General features: G+C 41.1%; 4 protein-coding genes across 5 annotated transcripts in view; 2 read left to right on the top strand and 2 right to left on the bottom strand.

Annotated features, from left to right (window-relative positions):
• The window catches only part of LOC108026879 (uncharacterized), a 37,712-nt gene extending 24,594 nt beyond the window's left edge, over positions 1-13,118 (top strand). For both annotated transcript variants that reach the window (XM_017098071.3, XM_017098075.3), the window contains exons 2-3: positions 2,651-2,848; positions 11,609-13,118. In XM_017098071.3, coding sequence (XP_016953560.1) covers positions 2,651-2,848; positions 11,609-11,835 — 425 coding nt within the window. In that variant the 3' untranslated portion in view covers positions 11,836-13,118. The remainder of the gene's footprint in view (positions 1-2,650; positions 2,849-11,608) is intronic.
• LOC108026880 (uncharacterized) lies at positions 7,694-8,516 on the top strand. Its single transcript, XM_017098076.3, has one exon. It carries the CDS (start codon positions 7,829-7,831, stop codon positions 8,453-8,455), a length of 627 nt encoding a protein of 208 aa, XP_016953565.1. The 5' UTR covers positions 7,694-7,828; the 3' UTR covers positions 8,456-8,516.
• A 2,722-nt stretch (positions 13,119-15,840) lies between the features above and the next one.
• On the bottom strand, positions 15,841-16,636 carry LOC108026600 (uncharacterized). The gene is made up of 2 exons (XM_017097573.3): positions 16,457-16,636; positions 15,841-16,235 (listed from the first exon to the last, which is right to left on the bottom strand). The coding sequence occupies exons 1-2, from the start codon at positions 16,602-16,604 to the stop codon at positions 15,991-15,993; spliced, it is 393 nt and encodes a 130-aa protein (XP_016953062.1). The 5' UTR covers positions 16,605-16,636; the 3' UTR covers positions 15,841-15,990.
• A 1,450-nt stretch (positions 16,637-18,086) lies between these two features.
• LOC108026499 (uncharacterized) lies at positions 18,087-18,448 on the bottom strand. The gene is given in 2 exon segments (XM_017097446.2): positions 18,087-18,195; positions 18,249-18,448. Coding segments are annotated over 2 exon segments (240 nt in total). The 5' UTR covers positions 18,380-18,448.
• Positions 18,449-19,987: the final 1,539 nt, after the last annotated feature.

Below are 19,987 nucleotides of genomic sequence, written 5' to 3'. Positions count from 1 at the left end.
CGTTTTAATATTCTCCAGGCATTGTTCACCCTCCGGTTAGCATTTTATTATTTTTCTTTGCGAAAAAACTGGGCCACCTGAGTAAACGTTTTAATGCCAAGTAAAATTCAAATAAAACTGCAGCAACCGGCTGACAACCAACAATTTAATTAAAATAATAAATTGTATGTAATTTGCTGCAGGCGATGCCGAGCATCAGGGATTACATTGAAATTTTGTACGTAAACTATAGGATGGCTCTATGTTAGGGTGTTTGGAAATAGGAAAAAAGGGCGGCTAAAAACTATTAGAGTAATTGGTTTGCAGTAAGAAGACAACAGCATTCCAGATGTCTAAGCTTTCACAAGAACGGATGCTGGAATTGCATTAATTAGGGAAAGAAAATATTTTTCAGATTCCCAGCGGAATAAACGACAATTGTCAGCCGGAGGCAGAAAGAAAACGGTGAAAGAAAGGAAGCGAACAGGAATAAGAGCCCTTGGCTAATGAATTTTAATTGCGTAAATAACTTACTCGGTCATTGTGGCACAGTCGGAACTCCAACTCAAACTCTAATCCTGCGAAGGAGCAGAAATGGGGAGAACCGGCGAGCTTGACAAATTTAACCATATTTTTCCTGCCGGAAGCGGAAATGATTCCGGGTTATGACCTGGCAAATGGCGAATTATGAATGAATTAAGTGGGAAGATGGCTTGCCACGTGCGAAGGATCCTTTTCTGTTCCTGGCACCATATTGGGAGTACGTCGCGGGTAATTGGGTGCGTGTTCCTTTTAGTGTCTGGCACTTTATATACCTGCGAGATACAGGTGTGAAGACTAACCCTCATTCGCCATTCGCCGCCTGCGCTTATTAAATTTTTGTTGCCATTGGGACCCTTTGGCCTGCCTCACCTGGCTTTAATTTATTTTTCTGCGGCTGTCAGGTTTAATGAGCCACATGCAAAATTTATTTAATAACCTTGCCTCACATAATTCACTGCGTTTTATAGTCACACTAACGCCGCGGCCATTAGGCGTCAGCTTCGTATAGGCCGTATAAATTTTCATTTTCCCGCTGTTAGTTTCTAATTATAAATTATTGATGTTTTCGTGCTCATTCTAAGCTTTAGCAGAAAAAAATAAAAATACAAATTAAACATAAATAGGAAACTGCTGGAAATAAAGGCCATAAACAAAGCAAACATTTATTTAAACGCTTTGGGAATTCAGACCACGCCAATAGGCCTTAAAATGTTTGTGTTTCTGTATGTTTTAATAAAAAGATTGTGGCCCCTAGAACTGTAAGCCAATGTAGCAGATGGCAGATTAATAAATCGCGTTAAATTTGCATTTTTTCGCGAGCGGAAAACAAAAAAGATTTTTACTGTTTTGTGGGAATTTATTAAAAACGTTCGTGCAATATATATGAGATATTTACAAGAGCATTCAGGCACCAAGCCCCCAAGCAGGAAATAAATATGTTTTCCCTCGGTGCGATTCGGAAAAGGGGAACCATTTGAAAGCGGAATAATCCTTAAAGCGTAACTAGAACTCAATGCCGTTTGGGCCGCATCTTGATATGGGATATTCGATGATTTAATAGCAGGGCCAGAAGAGTGGGCAGCTATTAAAAGCATAGCACTCGCCACTTGACAGCGCAACCTTGCCACACCCTACCGTTAGCACTTATCGCCCACCTCCCGCCTTTCACCGCCCAATGGGGGGGAGCAACCTTGTGCCAAGCACAAACAACTACTTTTTTAGCAACGATTTCTCTTTTGGCTTCGCTCTGCCTTATTGATAGTGTTTGGCAGGAGCAAAAACACCAAAAACCCAATACCGAACCGAACCGAAAGCCTTACGTGTCAATTTATTATAACTTATTCAAGGCCGCCAGTGGTTTCTTTCTCCTTCGCTATCTGCGTGAAAAATGCCATAAAAAATGAATGCTGACCCAGGCAGCCAGCGAAAATGGGGGAACAGGAACATGCTCACTATATTTCTGTTTATTGCACATAGCCCTAGCCTCCCCGTCCTCCCCGACTTCCTTCCTTTTCCCAGCCAAACTTGCGCTTCAAGTTTATTAGCACAGCAGAATTTGCCCTCTGCCATAGCCCCTTTGCCCTGGCCTCGTCCCTTTTTAAGCCAACTCCTCTGGCAGGGATCCAAAAATTCCGAGAACTCGCTCAGCTCGATTCAAAATCGATTGAGTGGCCCAAGGGGTTTATTTGGCCAGGGAAGTGCACAACGACGACCCCTTTGAAGTTAATTGTTTGAAAGCTGCAACCGAAGTTTTAGGAACTGTCGATGATGTGCCAAAGCAAAAGTTGGCCCGTCACTGGGGCTCACAACACATGATAGCCCGGCCATAAAACTCATTTCTTTCGATTGCCAGTATGGGTAGAGGGACATAAGCGGGGTATAAAATATCTCAAAGCGAACCCATCGAGAAAAATGTCATAAAACTGGGCGGCAGTTTCAAAGTTTACCATTTGTGCTTTCCCTTTAGATAGAATTTTGTTGAGCACAACTTTTATTAAAAAAAATCCCGCAGAGCCTTATAATTTATACACAGATATACAGAATAAATACCATTGCTAGCCGATATTGAGTATTCACTTGTGAGCCGCTTTTTATTTCCCGTGTCCTCTGTCTCCACTTTTAATTGCAGCAAAAGCCGCAACAAAAATCCAAGCCGTCTTTCGGGGCCACAAAGTGAGAGAAACCATGAAAAAATCGGAAACCAAAACTGTGACCAACAACGGCAGTGCCGCCGGAGCCGCTCCATCGGCAGCAGCCGCCGAGGCAGCCGCATCCGCGGAGCCAACCAAAGCCGAACTAGAGGCTGAATTCGATCCCAACGACAAGGGTAAGTCCTCCAGTTTCAGAAATGTCCATGATCTAATAAAGGACCTCAGACAGTAGCCAAAGTCCTCACACTTGTAGAAAAGGGGTCTGGTGTCCAGAAAAACTCTAGTTTTACAATATATCATTTATTTATATTTATATTTATATCATTTACTTATACATCATTTCATTAAAAAAATTACTAACCAATATTAAGCAATTATTTATTTTTAAATTTAACACATAACTTTTAATAACACTTTAGTATTGACATGTTAAAAATATGTTAAATAATTTCCCTTTAGCTTTATACATAAAAAAATGGTATTAAATGAAATCTTAAAACAGTTTGTAGAAGTATTTTCTAACCAGTCACTCTTTGAAAATTACCTTAAACGCTTTAAAATATTTCTCTGAGTACCCCAAAGGTGTTGTACCAACTCTAAAAGCAGAAACTTTCTTTGCCTTTGCGCATTGTAAACTCCCCTGCACACATTGTCGTCGAATCAGCGGGTTCACACAACTTCGCCTTGAAGTTGGGGGTTACAAGCTGAAGTTAAAGTTGGTCCACCGCCTGCCGACCGGCAAACCAACTTTCCGTGTTACGCAATATACGAGTATTTCCAGCGAAAATATTTGTCACTCGGCAGCGACGGGCTGCGAAAGTTAGTGGCTCCCAGCGAACGAATAATGATGGGGTTTCGGCGCAAGTTTACGCGTGGGACTGGGATCGGGATTGGGATGGGACCGGATCTGGATCTGGCGGTGTCAGGCATTGGTTATTTAATCGCTGCCCGAAACTGCCGCCACGCGCATAAATAATGCATGTCTTGAAGACAGCTTAACCCTATAGGGTTAGACGTTCCAGGCGTTGACAGTTTTCAGCTATAATTTGCCTGGGGCACAATGAGTCGTCGAGGGCACAGACAGCCATTGGAGGAGGAAGTCGTCCCCGGCTCATTAAAAAGTCAGAGGCGCTGTCATCGGGGCGTATTCGCAACCGCATTAGAGGCACTCTCTGCTCCTCAGCCAGACAACAGTTCAGTTTCCCTCGCAGGAGCGGCTCACGTGTGAGGAGCCTCCTCCATGGGCTTAATTATAGTGCCGGGCGGGTTTCCAAAGGCGTATCCTTCTTATGTGGCTGCCATTCATACGTACATTTGTGCGATGGCTAATTAGACTCGCCCGAGAGCTCAAAGGATGCGAAGAGCACGTGGAGGGTCTTTCCCTTTGCTTCCGAGCACATACTCAATTAGAGGCGTTGAATGAAGCTGGCGGGCATGGCTTTCTGGGGATGGGCTTATTTTAAAACTTTGACCGAATAATTCATAATCAGGACACCTCATAAATCTCAAAAGATTGCGTCGTGGGAAGGGGAGTTCTATAATTCATAGTCACAATCGCAAGGATGACAAGAATGTCAAGACTTTTGATTCGGATTTTGAATCCTCAAATTAGATTAAGCTGGGTAAAAGAAAGTGTAAATTTTTGTCACTCTTTTAAAACTCTTTTAAAAAAATCTATGTTTCATAAAGACTTCCCTAAATTTAAGAACTTTTTTAAATCAGATTACGGAACTTCTTTGTGCGGCATAATTGCATCCACTTCATGGCCTTATCGCAGACACGCCTGGCTTATCCGAAGTGAACCAGTTAGAACTTCATCATTATTCACAGTTATCGCTCGCAGGCGGCCAACAACGACAAGCTAATGGTGTTGGCCTAGTTGTAAACTCGCCGTCGGCATATTGCGAAATTGCAAAACAATAAAAACAACGGCCACAAAGAACTTTGTTTAGTTGAGGGGTTTTTTGGGGGGCTGCGCCTGGGCCTGAACAAAAAGCGAAGCACACATATGGCCCGGCAAAAGCAGTTTCTGAGCCCAAAACTGCGATTTAACCCATTTGGTATGCAAATGCGAGCAACACATGCACGTACGCACACACAAAGGGACACGAAAATCGAAAGCCATTTAAGGATGTTTTCTTGTACGTGTGTGCGACTCGCATTTCGCATTTGGCATTTGGCGCAGCGTTTGCGTTTGCCTGTGTTTTTGACTTACAATCCCTGCCTTTGTGCAGTAAGTGCAGAGGCCATGCAGAGTCGAATGTATACGCAAATCCAACTGCCCAATTCGCTCCTGGGGTGCTGGATCATGGCTCATGGCTTGGCCTCGATTCCCCTTGCATAATCGAGCTGCCACTAATTATTGTTAATGGCCCACACGCCCAACAACAAGCCAGTGCTGCGCCGCCCATAACACACTGGTCTGAAGTCCGCCCCAAAGACCATGGGTATTGAACTGCATCCGGGTGGTTATCTGCGTTAATTGTTGGCGGATCCCATTCGATTATGATGAATTATGAACGAACATTAGGCTCGGTTTGCCTAATTTATTGGAAATCCGATATGTGTGTGTTGTTGTTTGCCAGAACCTAATTGCATTGGGAGTATGGTTTAATTTGGGAATGATATATTTCATAATAGCCCACATCATGTTTCCTAATCGGTATAAATTATAAATAAAATGTTTCGCGTGCTGTGGCACTAATCCTGGGAATAAACAAGGCCCCTAAGCATCTTGAGCACATCAAAAGCATGGCGATAAATTCATGTGTCACTTTTAAAGACCTGTTCGTGCCGCTGCCGCTAGTTCTCCCAGCAGCAACATGGCCAGGAGCAACATCCACTACATCAGCAACTGCGATAAAACAGCAGCGCAGCGCGTTCTCCTAATTGGATTTTCGGTTTTAAGCAAGCTTGTAATTCCATTTACACCGCCGGGGAGACCCACAAAAAACCAACAATGTCAGGCCAAGCCATTTAAGTATAATGTTAAGTGCTCCGGCTGTTGTCGGGCGAACAAAAAGGCGGATCCAGAAAAACAAGCAAAAAAAAACAAACGAGAAACAAAAGGAGAAACGACAACATTGACATGAAGCACGCAATAAGCAGCAAGCCTGGCTAAAAACAATGTTTCTGGCCGCTGAATTGGCGATTTTTTGCTAGCCCCGGGAAACACCCACATACATTTTGTATATATATGAAGGTGCCCCGCAAAGCAGGTCAAAATAGACAAGAAAATGTAGGAAGCAGCTGGAACCCGTATTTATATCGCCCACTGGCCACAATATGCCTGTACACATTCGTTTTCCGTGTACATGGGGTTCCACGGGTGACAGGTGGAGGTCAGGTATTTATTTAGCTACTGCTAAACGTTTAGCAAGTGCCGACTTTGTTGGTCCTCTAAATATTTCAACGATTCTAGCACCTTTTCGTGAAATTTCCGTCCCGGTGTTGGCCTTTATCCAACGTGTTTATTGAGGCTCCAATACAATTCACTTGCTTAATATTTAATTGCTCGCTTGAATGCGATTTGCTTGGCTTGTGGAGGCATGCAAATTGCGCCCAAAGCCTAGGGTAGACATATAAAAAGGTCACAAATTTAAACGTCGTCAAATTAAGGCTGAATGTGCAACACTAATATCAATTTCAATCCGTTGAATAATTCAGGCATCGCCCTAATCCAGTTAATTATGGCCGGGATTAACTTAAATTCAAGCAAAGTTTTAATGAGTTTTACGGCAGGGCTTGGCCATGTTGTATAATCAGCTTTTGTGCAAAGGATTAATATTAATTAGAGTTGTGTTTGAATTTCTTGGCAAGAGCCCCATCTGCGTGTATTGGTAAAATACATACTATTCAGAGTGGGTTTAGCTACGTCATAGACAAATTTGCACAAAATATACAAACGTACACAGGAGAGAAACCAATAAGTATTTCTCAACGGGTGGCTGTTTGTCCTTCCTGGAGATTTATTTGCTCCAATAACAACCCCATGGAACTGGGCTAAGACCATGGGAGGAGAAGCCCAAAGTGGACGAAGCTGAGCAGTGCGGTAGACAAACCACAAGACTTTGTTCTGTCGGAAATTGAAAAATGGGCTTAGTCCTTATGGCTCTTGGGTCGCAAGCAAGAAGCAAAAGTAGATGGCCAAAAATGGATGGCCAAAACTGAAATGACAAAATCTTGGCAACCGCAAAAGCTCACCCCCCTTCTCCCCACTAGCGTAGGAAAGTGTTTGGCCTAAAAATTCCATTTAGTGGCTTATTATCGTGCTTCATTTGTCACAATTTGTCTTTATTTGCAAGTGCCCATAAAAGTAGGCAATGGAATAGAGTCGGTGGGTAACGGTAAACAGTGCGTTTGGCATGTGACATTTCCGTCGGCCATTTTGCATGACTTAAATCAAAATGGAGTCGCAACTGTCAGATGTCGCATGACCATGTCCGGTGGCAAAGTGCCGTTCCTCTGGGTTGGGTAATTAAGAAGTGTATTTACGACAGCAACTTAACATCGTAATTATGACAGTGACAAAAAAAATGTAGTACACGCCATAAATTATCAAGTTTTCCTGAGATTTCAGAGGATAAGTACTTAAGTTGAGTTTTATTTACAGCCACCTTCCTTTTCCTTTATTTTATTTTTTGTCTGTCCATTAAAATAAATAGTGCAGGGACAGAAAAATATAAATTGTTTATTAACATGTTTAAATTTCAATGCAAATATATATAAAAACTACGAACATAATTAAGTTTAAATTTAAATATGAACACATTCAAACTGAAATTCAAATGCCTATTTAAACTGAAATTGAAATGCAAAAATGTTTACATTATAATTTAAATATAAACATATTTAAATTGAAATATGAACTGATATTTAAATATGGTCACACTTTTATTAAACTCAGCAAATTTAGGGAACACCCCATGTATATATTATTTTATGAACCAGTTCCGAAGTAGTTTTAAAACTTTTTTTATTGCTCCTACAGAGAATAACTAGTAGTCGCTGAAATAACTGTCAGCTTATTGAAACCACTGAAATCACTATCTGCGTGTAATACTCACACATTTTCTACATTTGATAAGCAGAGGCGGACGCTCTGAATAAATTGAATATTATATTTCATTTTCTGATTGGTCATACACTTACCCAAAATGCCTGGACAATACATAAACCGCAAATACACGCGTTCGATTATGGTAATCCTCCGCTTCCTGTGGGCTTTTTCCTATCTCTGGGCCATGATGCACGCGGCTGCCATCCTGCCGATTCCGTACGAGCGCTGGGAGAACAATTTCTGGAGCAAGAAACGCAATTACGTATTGACCTACAAGAGCCTGTTCGAATTCAAAATGAAGACTGAGATGTACGTCCACGTCCTGGTGTTTGTGGTGCTCTTTAGTCTGTACCGCTGCTGCCAGTGCAGATTGATTGGAGCCCGCTTTATGCTGCCTGGATTGGATAGGCCCAGTAACAAGTATCGTCTAATGGCCCTGGCAGCGCCATACTGGTTCGCCTTTATCGGCACCTGGACTATAAGCACATTGATCACAGTATGGGGCCTTATTCTCGTGGTAAAGCGTGATGAGAGTGACAGAACCTATGTTTTGATCGCCCAACTGATCATAGCCATGTTGTTCAAGCTCATGGTGCTCGCCAATGTCTACTCGACCGTTCTGCGCATTTGGGGCTACATAAAAATATTCGAGAAGGACTCGATCGTGGGTCAGCTGAACTATAACAATTTCGGGGACCATCTGGATTTATTTTTTCGCGTTTGAGAAACTGTTACTTTATCGGAAAATTAATAAAATGTGAGCTAAAGGTACTAAAGTCTTTAAATATACTTCCTATTTTTTTAAAAGTCGATTTCTCAATGTCATGTAGGGTTCTAGTTTACTGTGGGTCAGGGGATTAAAACATTAATCTGTTACTACATGGAAACAAAGAGTAGACGAGCTTTTCTGTGTCATTTTCGTTTTTGTCTGGCGAATTCAAACCAGATCATTGCCCATAGCTAGACCAGAGATAGGGCATTCCTGGTTTTCTACATTTAAAATCCATACCCCTTGTTTACCCAACTTTCCTCATTATGTGCGTGTCTGGTAGGGTTTTTGTTTATTACTTCTGACACAATTACTAAGCTCACGTCACGGCTGCACTTTCGCTAATGGAACCCACGTACACAGGCGCTTTGTTTTTATTTTCCTGCTGTTTTAATATAAATTTGCATTGTTGCGAGCAATGTGGGTCAAGAGCGTCGGGTCCCCCACACAGACGTGCGAATACGGGGAAAAAAGATACACGTGTGCTGCAGTTCCTTGCCGTCCTCTGTCCCCACTCAATACTCGCAATAAAAGGATGCCAAAGGACAGGTGAAGAGTGCAGTCGATGTGGCCTATGATTGATTTTATATCCTTTGGGGATTACCTCTGCATGGAGCTGCAAATTGGGTCATAAAAATAAAGCAGAAAAAAGGTGGGACAATCCTTGAATTAAAAGAAATTTTGAAGAGAACAGAAGCGGTCATGCAAATTAAGCCAACTCCAGGGGGAGCGAAAAACGGGCAGCGTGTTAGTCAGTCAATCAGGGCGACGTGACCGATGGCCCCGAAGCTCTGCACATGCAAATCCCAATCCCAAATCGAATCCCTTGGCCAATATCAGCCAAGGTGTGCGGACCGCCCACCTGCCACGCCTACCGCCCCAGGAAGTGCATGCGAGGCACACACAGAAGCAGTGACATTTTACCAGAAAGAAAAGCAAACTCAATTTGTATGCCTCGCCAGCAGGCAGGACACCGTGGACATCAGGACCCCAGGACATCAAGCAAATAGCAGATAGCATATAGCAGGACGAACCAGCGGAAGGCACAAGAAGCAAAATGCATGCGGCCTGCTGACAAGTTTTCCGACACTGTAGCTCAGATTTTGGACTTATGCGGTCCTGTGACAGGACACGCAGGCTACGTGATCGGCTTTTAACATGTGTTGCATGGCCGGCGACATGTGCAAATCCCTGGCAGAAAGGTTTGCACTAAGAAAAACAGCTGGGGTAGTTGGAAGTGCTAAAGGAACTTCAACTCGGTACAGCAGCCCGAACAAGGGGATATTTTTTTGTTCCTCACATAGTTTAAATAGTGAGATGATAAAGCTTTTATACAATATGCCAAAAACACCCGAAAAATGTTGTATACTAAGAATCATCTTAATAAATAAGTAATTTATCTTTGCTTTTAATTTTTAAAGGATTTCAAATATTGTTAAATTTGTTTTACTCTTCTAGTTCTTTAAATTAGATCCTAAGAATAGAAGTAACTTTTGCATTTAAAAAAGGCAATGAAAATAAGATTTTTCTGAGACCTTTATAACGGGCAACAAATTTTTTTGCTTTTATAACTTTCTTTTTTTTCTTGTGCGATTCTTTCTAGCAGAAAAAAAAACAAACAAAAAAAGGATAACGAATTTTCCTACAGATACAAAAAGAACTTGTCAGGAGTAAGAGGAAAATTCAATTTGAGGAACGGTGGAGAACATGTTGATTACTGACCAAGCAGCTCGCAACAGCTCAGCTCTGCTTAGCCAGGCTAACTAGTTGGCCCGCAGGCCCCGTAGGTCAGACGTCCCTGTAAATGTCACAGCACTGCTGTAGGCTATTTGCACGTCTTGCAGATATTTTTAAATATTTTATAAATAAACATAAATGCAGCAGCGGCGATTGGCACGTGCCGTTCAGCCGGGTCACGTTGTGTGGCCGCCGTGTGTGCGTAATTTTGTAAAATACCACATGCCATAAGTCCTGGCCCAGGACCCTGCGGCCCAAAGCCTGTTCCAAATGCTTATCTTGGCCTAGCTCCAATTACGCTTAGCGAATTAACACAGACCCACTTCCCCGCCCGTCCTCTGGAAATATTTGCATGGCCAACTTGGGCTAACTTGGCCCGCAGGCGAACGCGAGATTTCGTCGCGGAAATTGGCCAAGTTAAATGTATGCACTTTCGTAGCGGCAAAACCTCGGCAAAAAAAGGCAAATTTTTAAATGAGAATTTCCCGGAATTTGCATAAATGCACAAGAGCAATGGGAAAAGATGACAAAACTGGGAAAACGACAGCTGCAATGATGTAATATTGCGGCTGACAACGTGGACAAAGCGGGTTCTCAGAAGTTTCCTATGCATATTTTAATGGTTTTTCCTGCGGTCCGAAGTACACGTATTTCCTGCGCATTTTTACACAATTACTGGCTAATTAGAATGAGCTTGTTCTGGGAAAAACCCGAGCCGAGGTAGCACGTAGTGAGAGACACGCGTGACTTAACCACAACCACATGCATCCTGGCCAGCTGCGAGCTTAATTTTGTGGTCAGTGCCCAGTACCCATCCATCTCGTCCGCGCTTGCTGTGGATTATATATGCAGGAAATATGCGTCCCGCTGCGCCCCACCCTGCGTATACGTAATGAGATTAGCCGGGGAAAACGTGGTCGAAAGAAGCGAGTACTAAACACTTTGAAGAGCGCTGAGGGAATAATTCGCTTCGTGATTTCGATTAGTTCCCTTTTTTACAAGCAATCTGGGAACCCTGGCAAAATAATGGCCAGTGTTGGGCAATAAACTACGAAGCGGCGGTCAGATAGGGAATTTAACAGTAACGGGGGGAAACTATAACAATAAATTAAAGTGAAAACCATACAAACTCAGTTGAAGCCGGCATAAGGACGGCGGCTAATTGAAAAAAGTTCACAACAAATTCAGGAGAATGCTCGAGCATCGTCTAAAGTTTCAATTGGCCAAGGAACACCAGACAAGTTTCGAAACTCTTTTATATAAATTTCCGCTTTTTCTTTGTTTTTTCGGGGTGTTGGCCAAGTGGCCACTTAAACGGAACTGGAACACTAATTTACACAAGCTATCCGCTTCCATCTCCTCTCTCCGCAGATCTGTGCCACGCTGCACTGAAGATTCAGTCCACTTTCCGTGGACACTTGGCACGCAAACTGGTCAACAAGGATGCGCCCGAGGACGAGGACATCCAGGAGATAACCAAGAAGGTGGCCGAGGAGCTGGACATTGACCTAACCGACCCCGAGCTTAACAAGGCTGCCACCAAAATCCAGGCCTCGTTCCGCGGCCACAAGACCCGCAAGGATGCCAATCCCGAGTAAGGAGCTCACCAGTGGAATTTTGTTGGTCCTGGCTGGGCAAGTCACAGATGAAGCTTAGTTGATGCATACATGTGCAAGTGAATAAAAAATTTGGTAATTTGTAAATGTGTAAAAGGCCAATCGAGATGAGGGCACACAATTGTAAACTCTTTAGTGAATATGTTTTAGCCCCAATGGCGAACCCAAATGATTCTCATAATAATTGAGTAAGTTAGGTCGATGGCAAAGTTACATATTGTTTGCAAAGCTTTAATAAATTAATAATGAATGGATATTTACCGAAAAATACTTGCGGCTTGTCTTGTTTAATTACCTCTAGAGCCTCTAGAAACGTAAATTTGCGTTAGTTAATGTTTAATTAAATCCTGTTTCGGTTTTCGGACCTTCCAATAAATCCCAAGGCAGTAACTAAAGCAAAACCAAAGTAAACTAAAGTTACATTTTCAAAGAAAAACCTAATGTTACAAAAAGATAAATAAAAGGCACGATGTTCCATAAAATTTATTGTAGGAAAATGCGAAACCAAACAAAAGACAAATGCAAGGAAAATGCTGAACAATTTTTGGGAAATCATTTCCATTTTGTCTGGCCAATGCCAAAAGTAAAGATTAATTGTACCTACATGCGTATGAATATGAATATGAAGTAAAACCAAAGAAACTCAATGTTGTTTCAAAATAAGGCAAATTAGGGGTACCCAAGCAACATGATGCAGCTTCGAGACGTCAACTCAGCAATTTTTCAGCCCACGGGCTCTATATTAACTGAAAGGTCAATGAACATAAAGATAACTAATCTGGTGGCACAATTTTCGTTTTTCTACCAAGTGTATTACATATTTGTCTACTTAACAATTGATCCTCGAGAGGGAAACTGAAATACACACATATATATACCTACCTATACAGAGCAAAATGACATGTATTAGAGCGAGTTGAATTGGAAAATATTTTTTTCGGCTGCGGCTGGGAAAACTGTTACCATGTGGCCACCAAAAGCCACTAAATAAATATTTAAAACTCAAATCAATTAACTAAAAAGAATTAATAACAAGCTAATGCAGATAATTGAAATTATATTAGAGATCAAAGTCAAATTCAAATAAATTGCGTAAAATTATTACATTTAAAAAGCGAATGGGTAAAACCAACTATATGTGGATAAATGGAAAAGAAAGAAAACCAAATATAAAAGTAAACCATATACAAGCCGAAGAAACCAAAACAAAGAATGTCCCAACTAAATTTTAATTGAGTAATAAAAATAAATACAATAAAGATCAAGTGTTATTATTGTTATGGCTCTAGAAGAGGTGATTAATGGGACTTTAAATATTTTTAAAATTTAGCTAGCCATGAGAAAATATATTTTCTAGCTTCCCTTATAAAATATTACGTTTTCAAGCCAACACTTAATCTGTATGGCATTACCACATAATTTTATATATAATTATTTTCAGTCCAGTTTTGCATTAGTTCTTATCCATTCACTGCACAGGGCTAACATTTAACGATTTTTTGTTGCCACCTCAAGAGTGGAGAACTCCTCCCCCAAGCCAGAGGCTTCCTGCGGCGGTGGCGCTGCCACTGGAACTGTCAGTCGCCAAGGGCATTTGAGCATTTTAAGGATGGTGGTCTCGAAATACTCAAATCACTGCTGAAATGTCTGGCCTTGCACATAAGTATTTGCCGCAGAGTTCCTGTTAATTTTACTGATGGCCCAGGAACCACACTCTGCAGGTGGTTTGGGGCCCACATTTTTCGAGATCCTTGGAACCACTGTGCCTGGCGACTGACATGAACTTCAGTGACAGTTTTAGCACGAGAAATTTCATGACAATGACGTTGATGTGGCTGACTCTGACAATACTTGACCTAGATGGGCCTGTTTAAATTTTCTAGTGGAGGTAAGTCCCGGGCACTTGAGACGTCAGAGGACCAGTAAAGGGACTTTCAGCGCATTATCCTTTGCGCCGGTGCTTACAGTTTGCAGGCGCGCAGTCAAAGGAAACAAATATTTGATTTTCCCGCCCCCGATGCAGGGATGTGAAACATGGCCAGCCGGAAAATTCTCTGTGAAATTTCCCCCAAATCTGCGGGGAGCGCATCATCAGAATTTGGTGCAAGTGTAGGTGTGACTTTCAAATTGAACTCGCCGCCAAAAAGACAGAGAGATGGCGCGAGAAATTTGCATTCCATGGCATGGTGCATGTCAATTGGGAATCCTCAGTCCTCTGGCGCTCCACGTGGATGGTCTAAAGTGCTCCGGAGCATTCAGTTAACTGCTGTTTGTTTTTTTTTTCAACCCCCTCCTTTTGCGGCGTCACTTCACGGTTCGCAAATATTTCACGCGTTGAATTTATGCGCGCTGAAAGAGGGAAGCCATGTGGGTTCGTGGTGCAACATGGCGTATGCGCAATTTATGAGGCTTTCAAAACAAAGCGTTGTGCAAGTGAACAGCAACACTGAACGCTCAACACCAACCGAAGGAGCAGAAATGGAGGAATCGCTGGTGCATTGAGTGCCCTAAAAGAAAAACAAATGTCGGCTTAATAACCGTTTGCCTTTGACGAGAGCTGAATTTATTGCAGGAATCACTTTGTTTGTGTTGGCTGAGGGAAAAGTGTAATAGAAGGTTTAACTTTTCCTGATTTTTCCCCATAAAATCCATCCAACAATTGCTTTCACTCACTGCACCGACACATTTATCGCGCATTTGCAGGGGCACACACATCAACTTTCCATTTCTAAAAACCTCTTTTGCGCGGTGACAGCCGCCAGCAGAGGCAACGCCACCGAACCCGTGCCAAGTAAGCAACAGAGCCATCCAATCGGCATCGCCGGAAGCCACGTCCTCCACTCCCGACATCCCGTATCTACATCCGTATCTGCATGTGCTTTAGCCGCCAAAGTTCGCACCTTTTGTGCAGATTTCAACCGCAAAATGCGCGACGGATACGTGGAGTCCTGGCCAACTCAGAGTGCTTTCAAAATTGGAAATGGTAACTATTATTGCCACTCAACTACTGCCATTTCCAGTTCGTAAATCTAACTTATACTATTTTACGATGTGAATTTAATTTCCGAAATTGTTAAAGTAATCGTAAGCTAACACATGTTTAAACAAGAAACAAGCTTAACAAAATAACTTCTCTGCAATCTTCCTTTAATATAAAAAGTTGTCAGGCCCCTTTCGCTTTACATAAAGTTCACACTAATATCGTCTCTACTTCGAGAACTATTCGGCTCGAAAAACATTTTATAGGTTGCTTGCGGCTTAGTTTCAAGATTTTTCTCCTCAAACAATTGAGAAGTGCCCCTTCTTTGTTTATAAGTCTTGTGGGTTTAGACAAACCAGAACTCAATATATTAGAGAATGTGCAGCTTACCTGAAATATTAACTTTGTAACTTAATTTGACAATCTGTAGTTCATGAATATGAAGAGTACACAATTTGAATAGCAAATACTTTTTCTAATTAATTTCCATAAATTTCAAAGGGAAACTTTCGGTGGCATATGGGCAGAGAAAAGTTTTGTAAAATAGCATGTGTGCGCCCAGGTGTCCCACGCAATGTTGTGTATATTTATATCAAGCGGTGATCATCAGACCTGACATTTAACGCTTCAGAGCTGAAAACGCAGATTCATGAATATTTACACATTGGCCACTTAGTTTTACCAAGTTTTACATTTCATTTCAAAGGTCTAAACTTTAAAACCAGTAAAGTTGATACTAAGCAATATAGTTGTCATCAGTTTAAACTGCAGTAAGACAATTGCCATGCCTCCAGGCTTTCAATTTGTTGGCCAACTGCCATGACTTTCTTTCTGACTTGCTGCCCGTAAACAAGTTGTTTCCCTCGCTCTCCCTTGTCCAATGTTTTCCACATTGATTGCTGTGAGGTTCATTATAACAATCGCTGGATAAATGCGGTCTAAGCTGTTTTTTTATCAATTTCAATTTATCTTCCTCGTTCAAAGAATATTAAAAACTGTTTGGTTGCTATTTTTATTACATAGTAATTTTTATTTTTTAGTACCGAAATAGCAAATATGAATTTTAAAAACTAATACAATTGACTTTTAAATTGAAACATGAATGTGTCAATCTTCTTAATCATTGTGGATACGCGGCTTCGGTTCATTAAGGATCGTTATGGCAATTCTTGTATAAATACTTGATATTTACCCTCCGGTTCTAGGAACAACGAATGCCCGCCACCACTGGCACCTGGTTTCTTCCCAGACTCCTTTACACATAGTTTCCCCAACTCACTGGTGTTCTTGGGACACGGAGCTAAGGCCTGCGTTGTGTTATCCTGGTTTGGTGGGTAATATCCACTAATAATTTGACGGAGCCTGACACACGCTTTCTTCGCTGGAAGCCAGACGGTTCCACCTAAAAGTATTCATTTGCGTAAAGAATACATATAGTATTTAAAAAAAGGTTTTTTAGTAAAATCGTTTTTGAAATCCGATTTTCAGTCATTCCTGATTGGTTATGAATCTTCTATACAAATTCAAACTTGAAAACTTTTTTAAGCAATCATATGAACTAGAAATCGGTATGTAGAAAACGATTGGACATCAAAACTTACGTCAAATAATGCGCGTACTTACGTTGACATTTGGGTGTAGGTTTTGTGGGCGGTATTGGTTCACATTTTCGTTTTTTCGGGTTCATTAAAAAACCTTTTTCGCACTCATTACCCCAGCTGAGGTCAAGGGCGCCTAAGGCGAGTAGAAACAATAAATACACTCTATTCATTTGGAATGCAAAGTAGAAGTGAAGTACGATATTTAGATTTTGCGGAGACTTTAGCTATGGGAATTTGTTTTGGATATGGTAGCTTTTAATCATCAAAAACACTTTGCCATTTTTAAATGGCTATTAGTATGATATTATACACTTTTACTATACAAATCGAATCTTTAAAAATGAACCCTAGAGAACGCTGGATGGCCTCGACTTTCTGTTACCCATTACTCGCACTTGCTGAGGAAGTAGAAGATATGCCATCGAACTTTCGTCAACACGCCACCTATCGTCCATTCCTCTATTTCCTTTTAAACTTTTAATGAAAATGTTTGTCTTGTAGATGGATATTAACAAATGTCCAAAGAATCTATATTCCTAAAAAACTTGTAGTTTTTATAGGTTCCGAGATCTCAGCTTTCATACGAACAGACGGACATGGCTAAGTCGACTCGGCTAGTAACCCCGATTAATCTTTTATATACTTTATGGGGTTTGAACAGGCTTTCATCTGTTACATGCATTCTAACGATTCTAGTTACTCTACATGTGAAAGTATTTTTTTTATACTGCGGCTTGTTCTCTAAGCGCATTATTTATTGACGATAAAATTCTTTAAAAATCAAACATCTAAAAAAATTGCGGTTAATTAATAGATCCAAGCAATAACTGTCAATTGTAGTTTTTCCCACGTATGCATCAAATTGTATGCCACTTTACTTAACTATCTGGTGGAACGAGGCCACATATGTATACACGTAATCGGGTTGGGGGTGGGATCTCCATTTTATATGGCCAGCTATCAACCCGCCTGTAATTACTTTTACTCAATCCATAACGAAACGGGGCGGTAAATTAAATTTACCGCTCTATTATCCAATTTGCACACGACGGACGGAAACTCACAGATAATAATAATACAGCTAAAGCGAGGAAAAAAATCGATGAGAATTCAAGAATTTTTCATGCACACGTACTGCCGTTTGCGGATATTTTGACTGACAATCTTGATTATATTTTGTTGCACTGTCCGCTCGTTGTGTTTATTTTTGTGCTGCCTGAATGCATAAATGAAATGAAAATTTGTGTTCATTGAATGGGCATTGAGTGGTCAGCAAACAATTCACACAATAGTTGTTTGTTTTCCATTCATTGCGGAGACTGCTAAAAATAAAGTGGCTTTCAATGATTAATGAAAAGTTTTGAGGGAAGGCCCTACCACAAATCCTTTTCCTACTTCAATATTTGGGTCACTTCTTGAACTTTATTTATGTTTTGATTGAGGCACAAATCGTTGTCAATTTTATACAACTAAAGGCATCGGAGGTGGATGGATGAGCAATCCCCAAAAGGGTTTTACCAGCCCAGAAGAATCGCTTTGTTTTGCCAGGACAAACCCAACTCAACCCAACAAAATGGCATTTAATTTTTCATGCCGTTTGCCTCTCTTTTGTCCGAAAATCCTTTTATTTTCGTAAATGTTATAAATTGTGTTCATGCTTTGTGGGCTCTGCCGGGATTAACCTAAAAATTAGTTGTCATTACTTTTAATAGTCTCGCCTCACCTTTTTTTATAGATAATAATGCTGCAGACCATAATGGGCTTTTTGGGCTCATTAAGTCTGATGCTGTTAGCACTGGGTGCCCTTGTCTGACTATGAGCCAAAGTAATATTTAATACACTTTTTTGCCATTGGATTCCACTGCCTGCCCCATGGGCATTTTCTGTACCCACCAACGGCTTTGAAAGTCATAATCAATAGAACAATCATGGCAGAAAGTTCCATTTGGAGTGGGCCATTTTCCAGTTTTGTGCCCCACTTGCCACGACTTATCGATTAGCCAAGGCTTGGGCCCTTCAGCTCCGAGGCAAATGTCACACAACTGGCAGGTTCCTTCGCTCCAGAGGGAGCAGTTGCCGTCCGATAGGAAAGTGACAAATTGTTACGCCCCCACACCTGTGGCCATCGAAGCGGTTGAACGAAAATGTAGCCATGAACACATTATCGGCTGCAGGCCCTAAAATGATTGCAGTAGTTGGTAAATGCGGGTTCTAGGCGGCTTATAAAAATTGATTACTTTACATTGAATCCTTATCTTAATTTGTGTGGAACCATTTAAAAAGTTTATACGTTAGAAAATATTCGTATATTTGCTCCTTGAGCTGCTTGAAATTCGACCAAATAATTGGATTTCAAACCTAACAGTCATAAACATACGTTGATAAACCCAACATTTTCAAGAAAATAAACTCGTCGAAATTTAAGCCATTAATTTATAATTTATTTTTGTTTACAACTACAATGTAGTAGATGATTTCTAATTTTCAAGTAACGGCCTCGGGCCTTTTGCATTCGAATGGCTGTTTTCGCTTCACCTTTTACTATAATGCCGACACAGTCAACAATTTAAACAAAAAGTCGTGCGTCAAGGGGGCGTATTCGTGAAATTCGCCCAAAGAAACTCATGTCTTCAATTTCCTCTTGCAATTCATTTTTAAGTTCTGTTAGTACACCTTTTTTAACGACACAACCACAAGCAAAGAACTGAATAACAATAAAAGATATTTGTATTTATTTTTATAATTTACTGCCCACCATGGCGATACTGAAATCCCATCAACAAGCTAAGCTTAACCCATCCAAGCCTTTAAAGTCTTCTCCAGCCTTCTCTACTTGAGAGATCCTAATCTTCTCGGAATTCGTACATAAACACCTTTGCATTAAGAAAACAACTTAAATACCGCTTAATGGGTCTCAGCCAGGCTCGGCGCGAGTCAATTTAATTTGCATAATTGCCATATTAATAGCACTGGATGGGCCCACAAAGAAGATACCGACTCAACCGATGGAAGTGTCACTCGTTCCCTTCTCCTTTATTTGTCTCTGTCTGCCTCGCTGGCCTCCTGAAAGTACCCTGAATATCCTGCTCTGTCGATGGACCATCCTGAAGCCACGAGTTCACACAGACGGAAGGACGCAGCCGCTGTTTATGACAGCTGTGATTGAGGCCATCATTGACAGCGTTAGCTGCTCGCTGGAAATGGCCAGTTGGCGGTACAATCACAATCATGGGTTGTCCTTTCGCTAATGGAAAAATGGCTGCCGTTTCATTGAAGGGAAAATTAGTGGTCACTCGGATAAAAATAGGTTCAGACGTTCGTTTAGAAGTCCAATGTATTATGTCTTATGTCTAAATAATACTTTAGTAAATTCTTTTTAAATATTATTACAATGATTAAAAATAATGTATATAAAAAGATCATGGCTAGATCGATTCGGGTAACTACTTAATCGTAGCGATCCCTGTTATACTGATACGTATATACTTTATAAGGGGGGTAATACTTCCTTTTAACTCTTGAATATATGTACTTTTTAATACATACAATATGC

This window comes from Drosophila biarmipes, chromosome 2R (genome assembly GCF_025231255.1).
Source record: "Drosophila biarmipes strain raj3 chromosome 2R, RU_DBia_V1.1, whole genome shotgun sequence".
NCBI lineage: Eukaryota > Metazoa > Arthropoda > Insecta > Diptera > Drosophilidae > Drosophila > Drosophila biarmipes.
The sequence above is the reverse complement of the archived record's forward strand: the minus strand, read 5'-3'. Positions and strand labels throughout refer to the sequence as shown.

Coding starts and splice junctions, on each gene's coding strand:
- LOC108026880 (XM_017098076.3), top strand. CDS start 7,829: ATGCCTGGACAATACATAAACCGCAAATACACGCGTTCGATTATGGTA.
- LOC108026600 (XM_017097573.3), bottom strand. CDS start 16,604: ATGAATAGAGTGTATTTATTGTTTCTACTCGCCTTAGGCGCCCTTGAC. Junction 16,236..16,456: donor ACCTACACCCAAATGTCAAC/GTAAGTACGCGC, acceptor GAATACTTTTAG/GTGGAACCGTCTGGCTTCCA.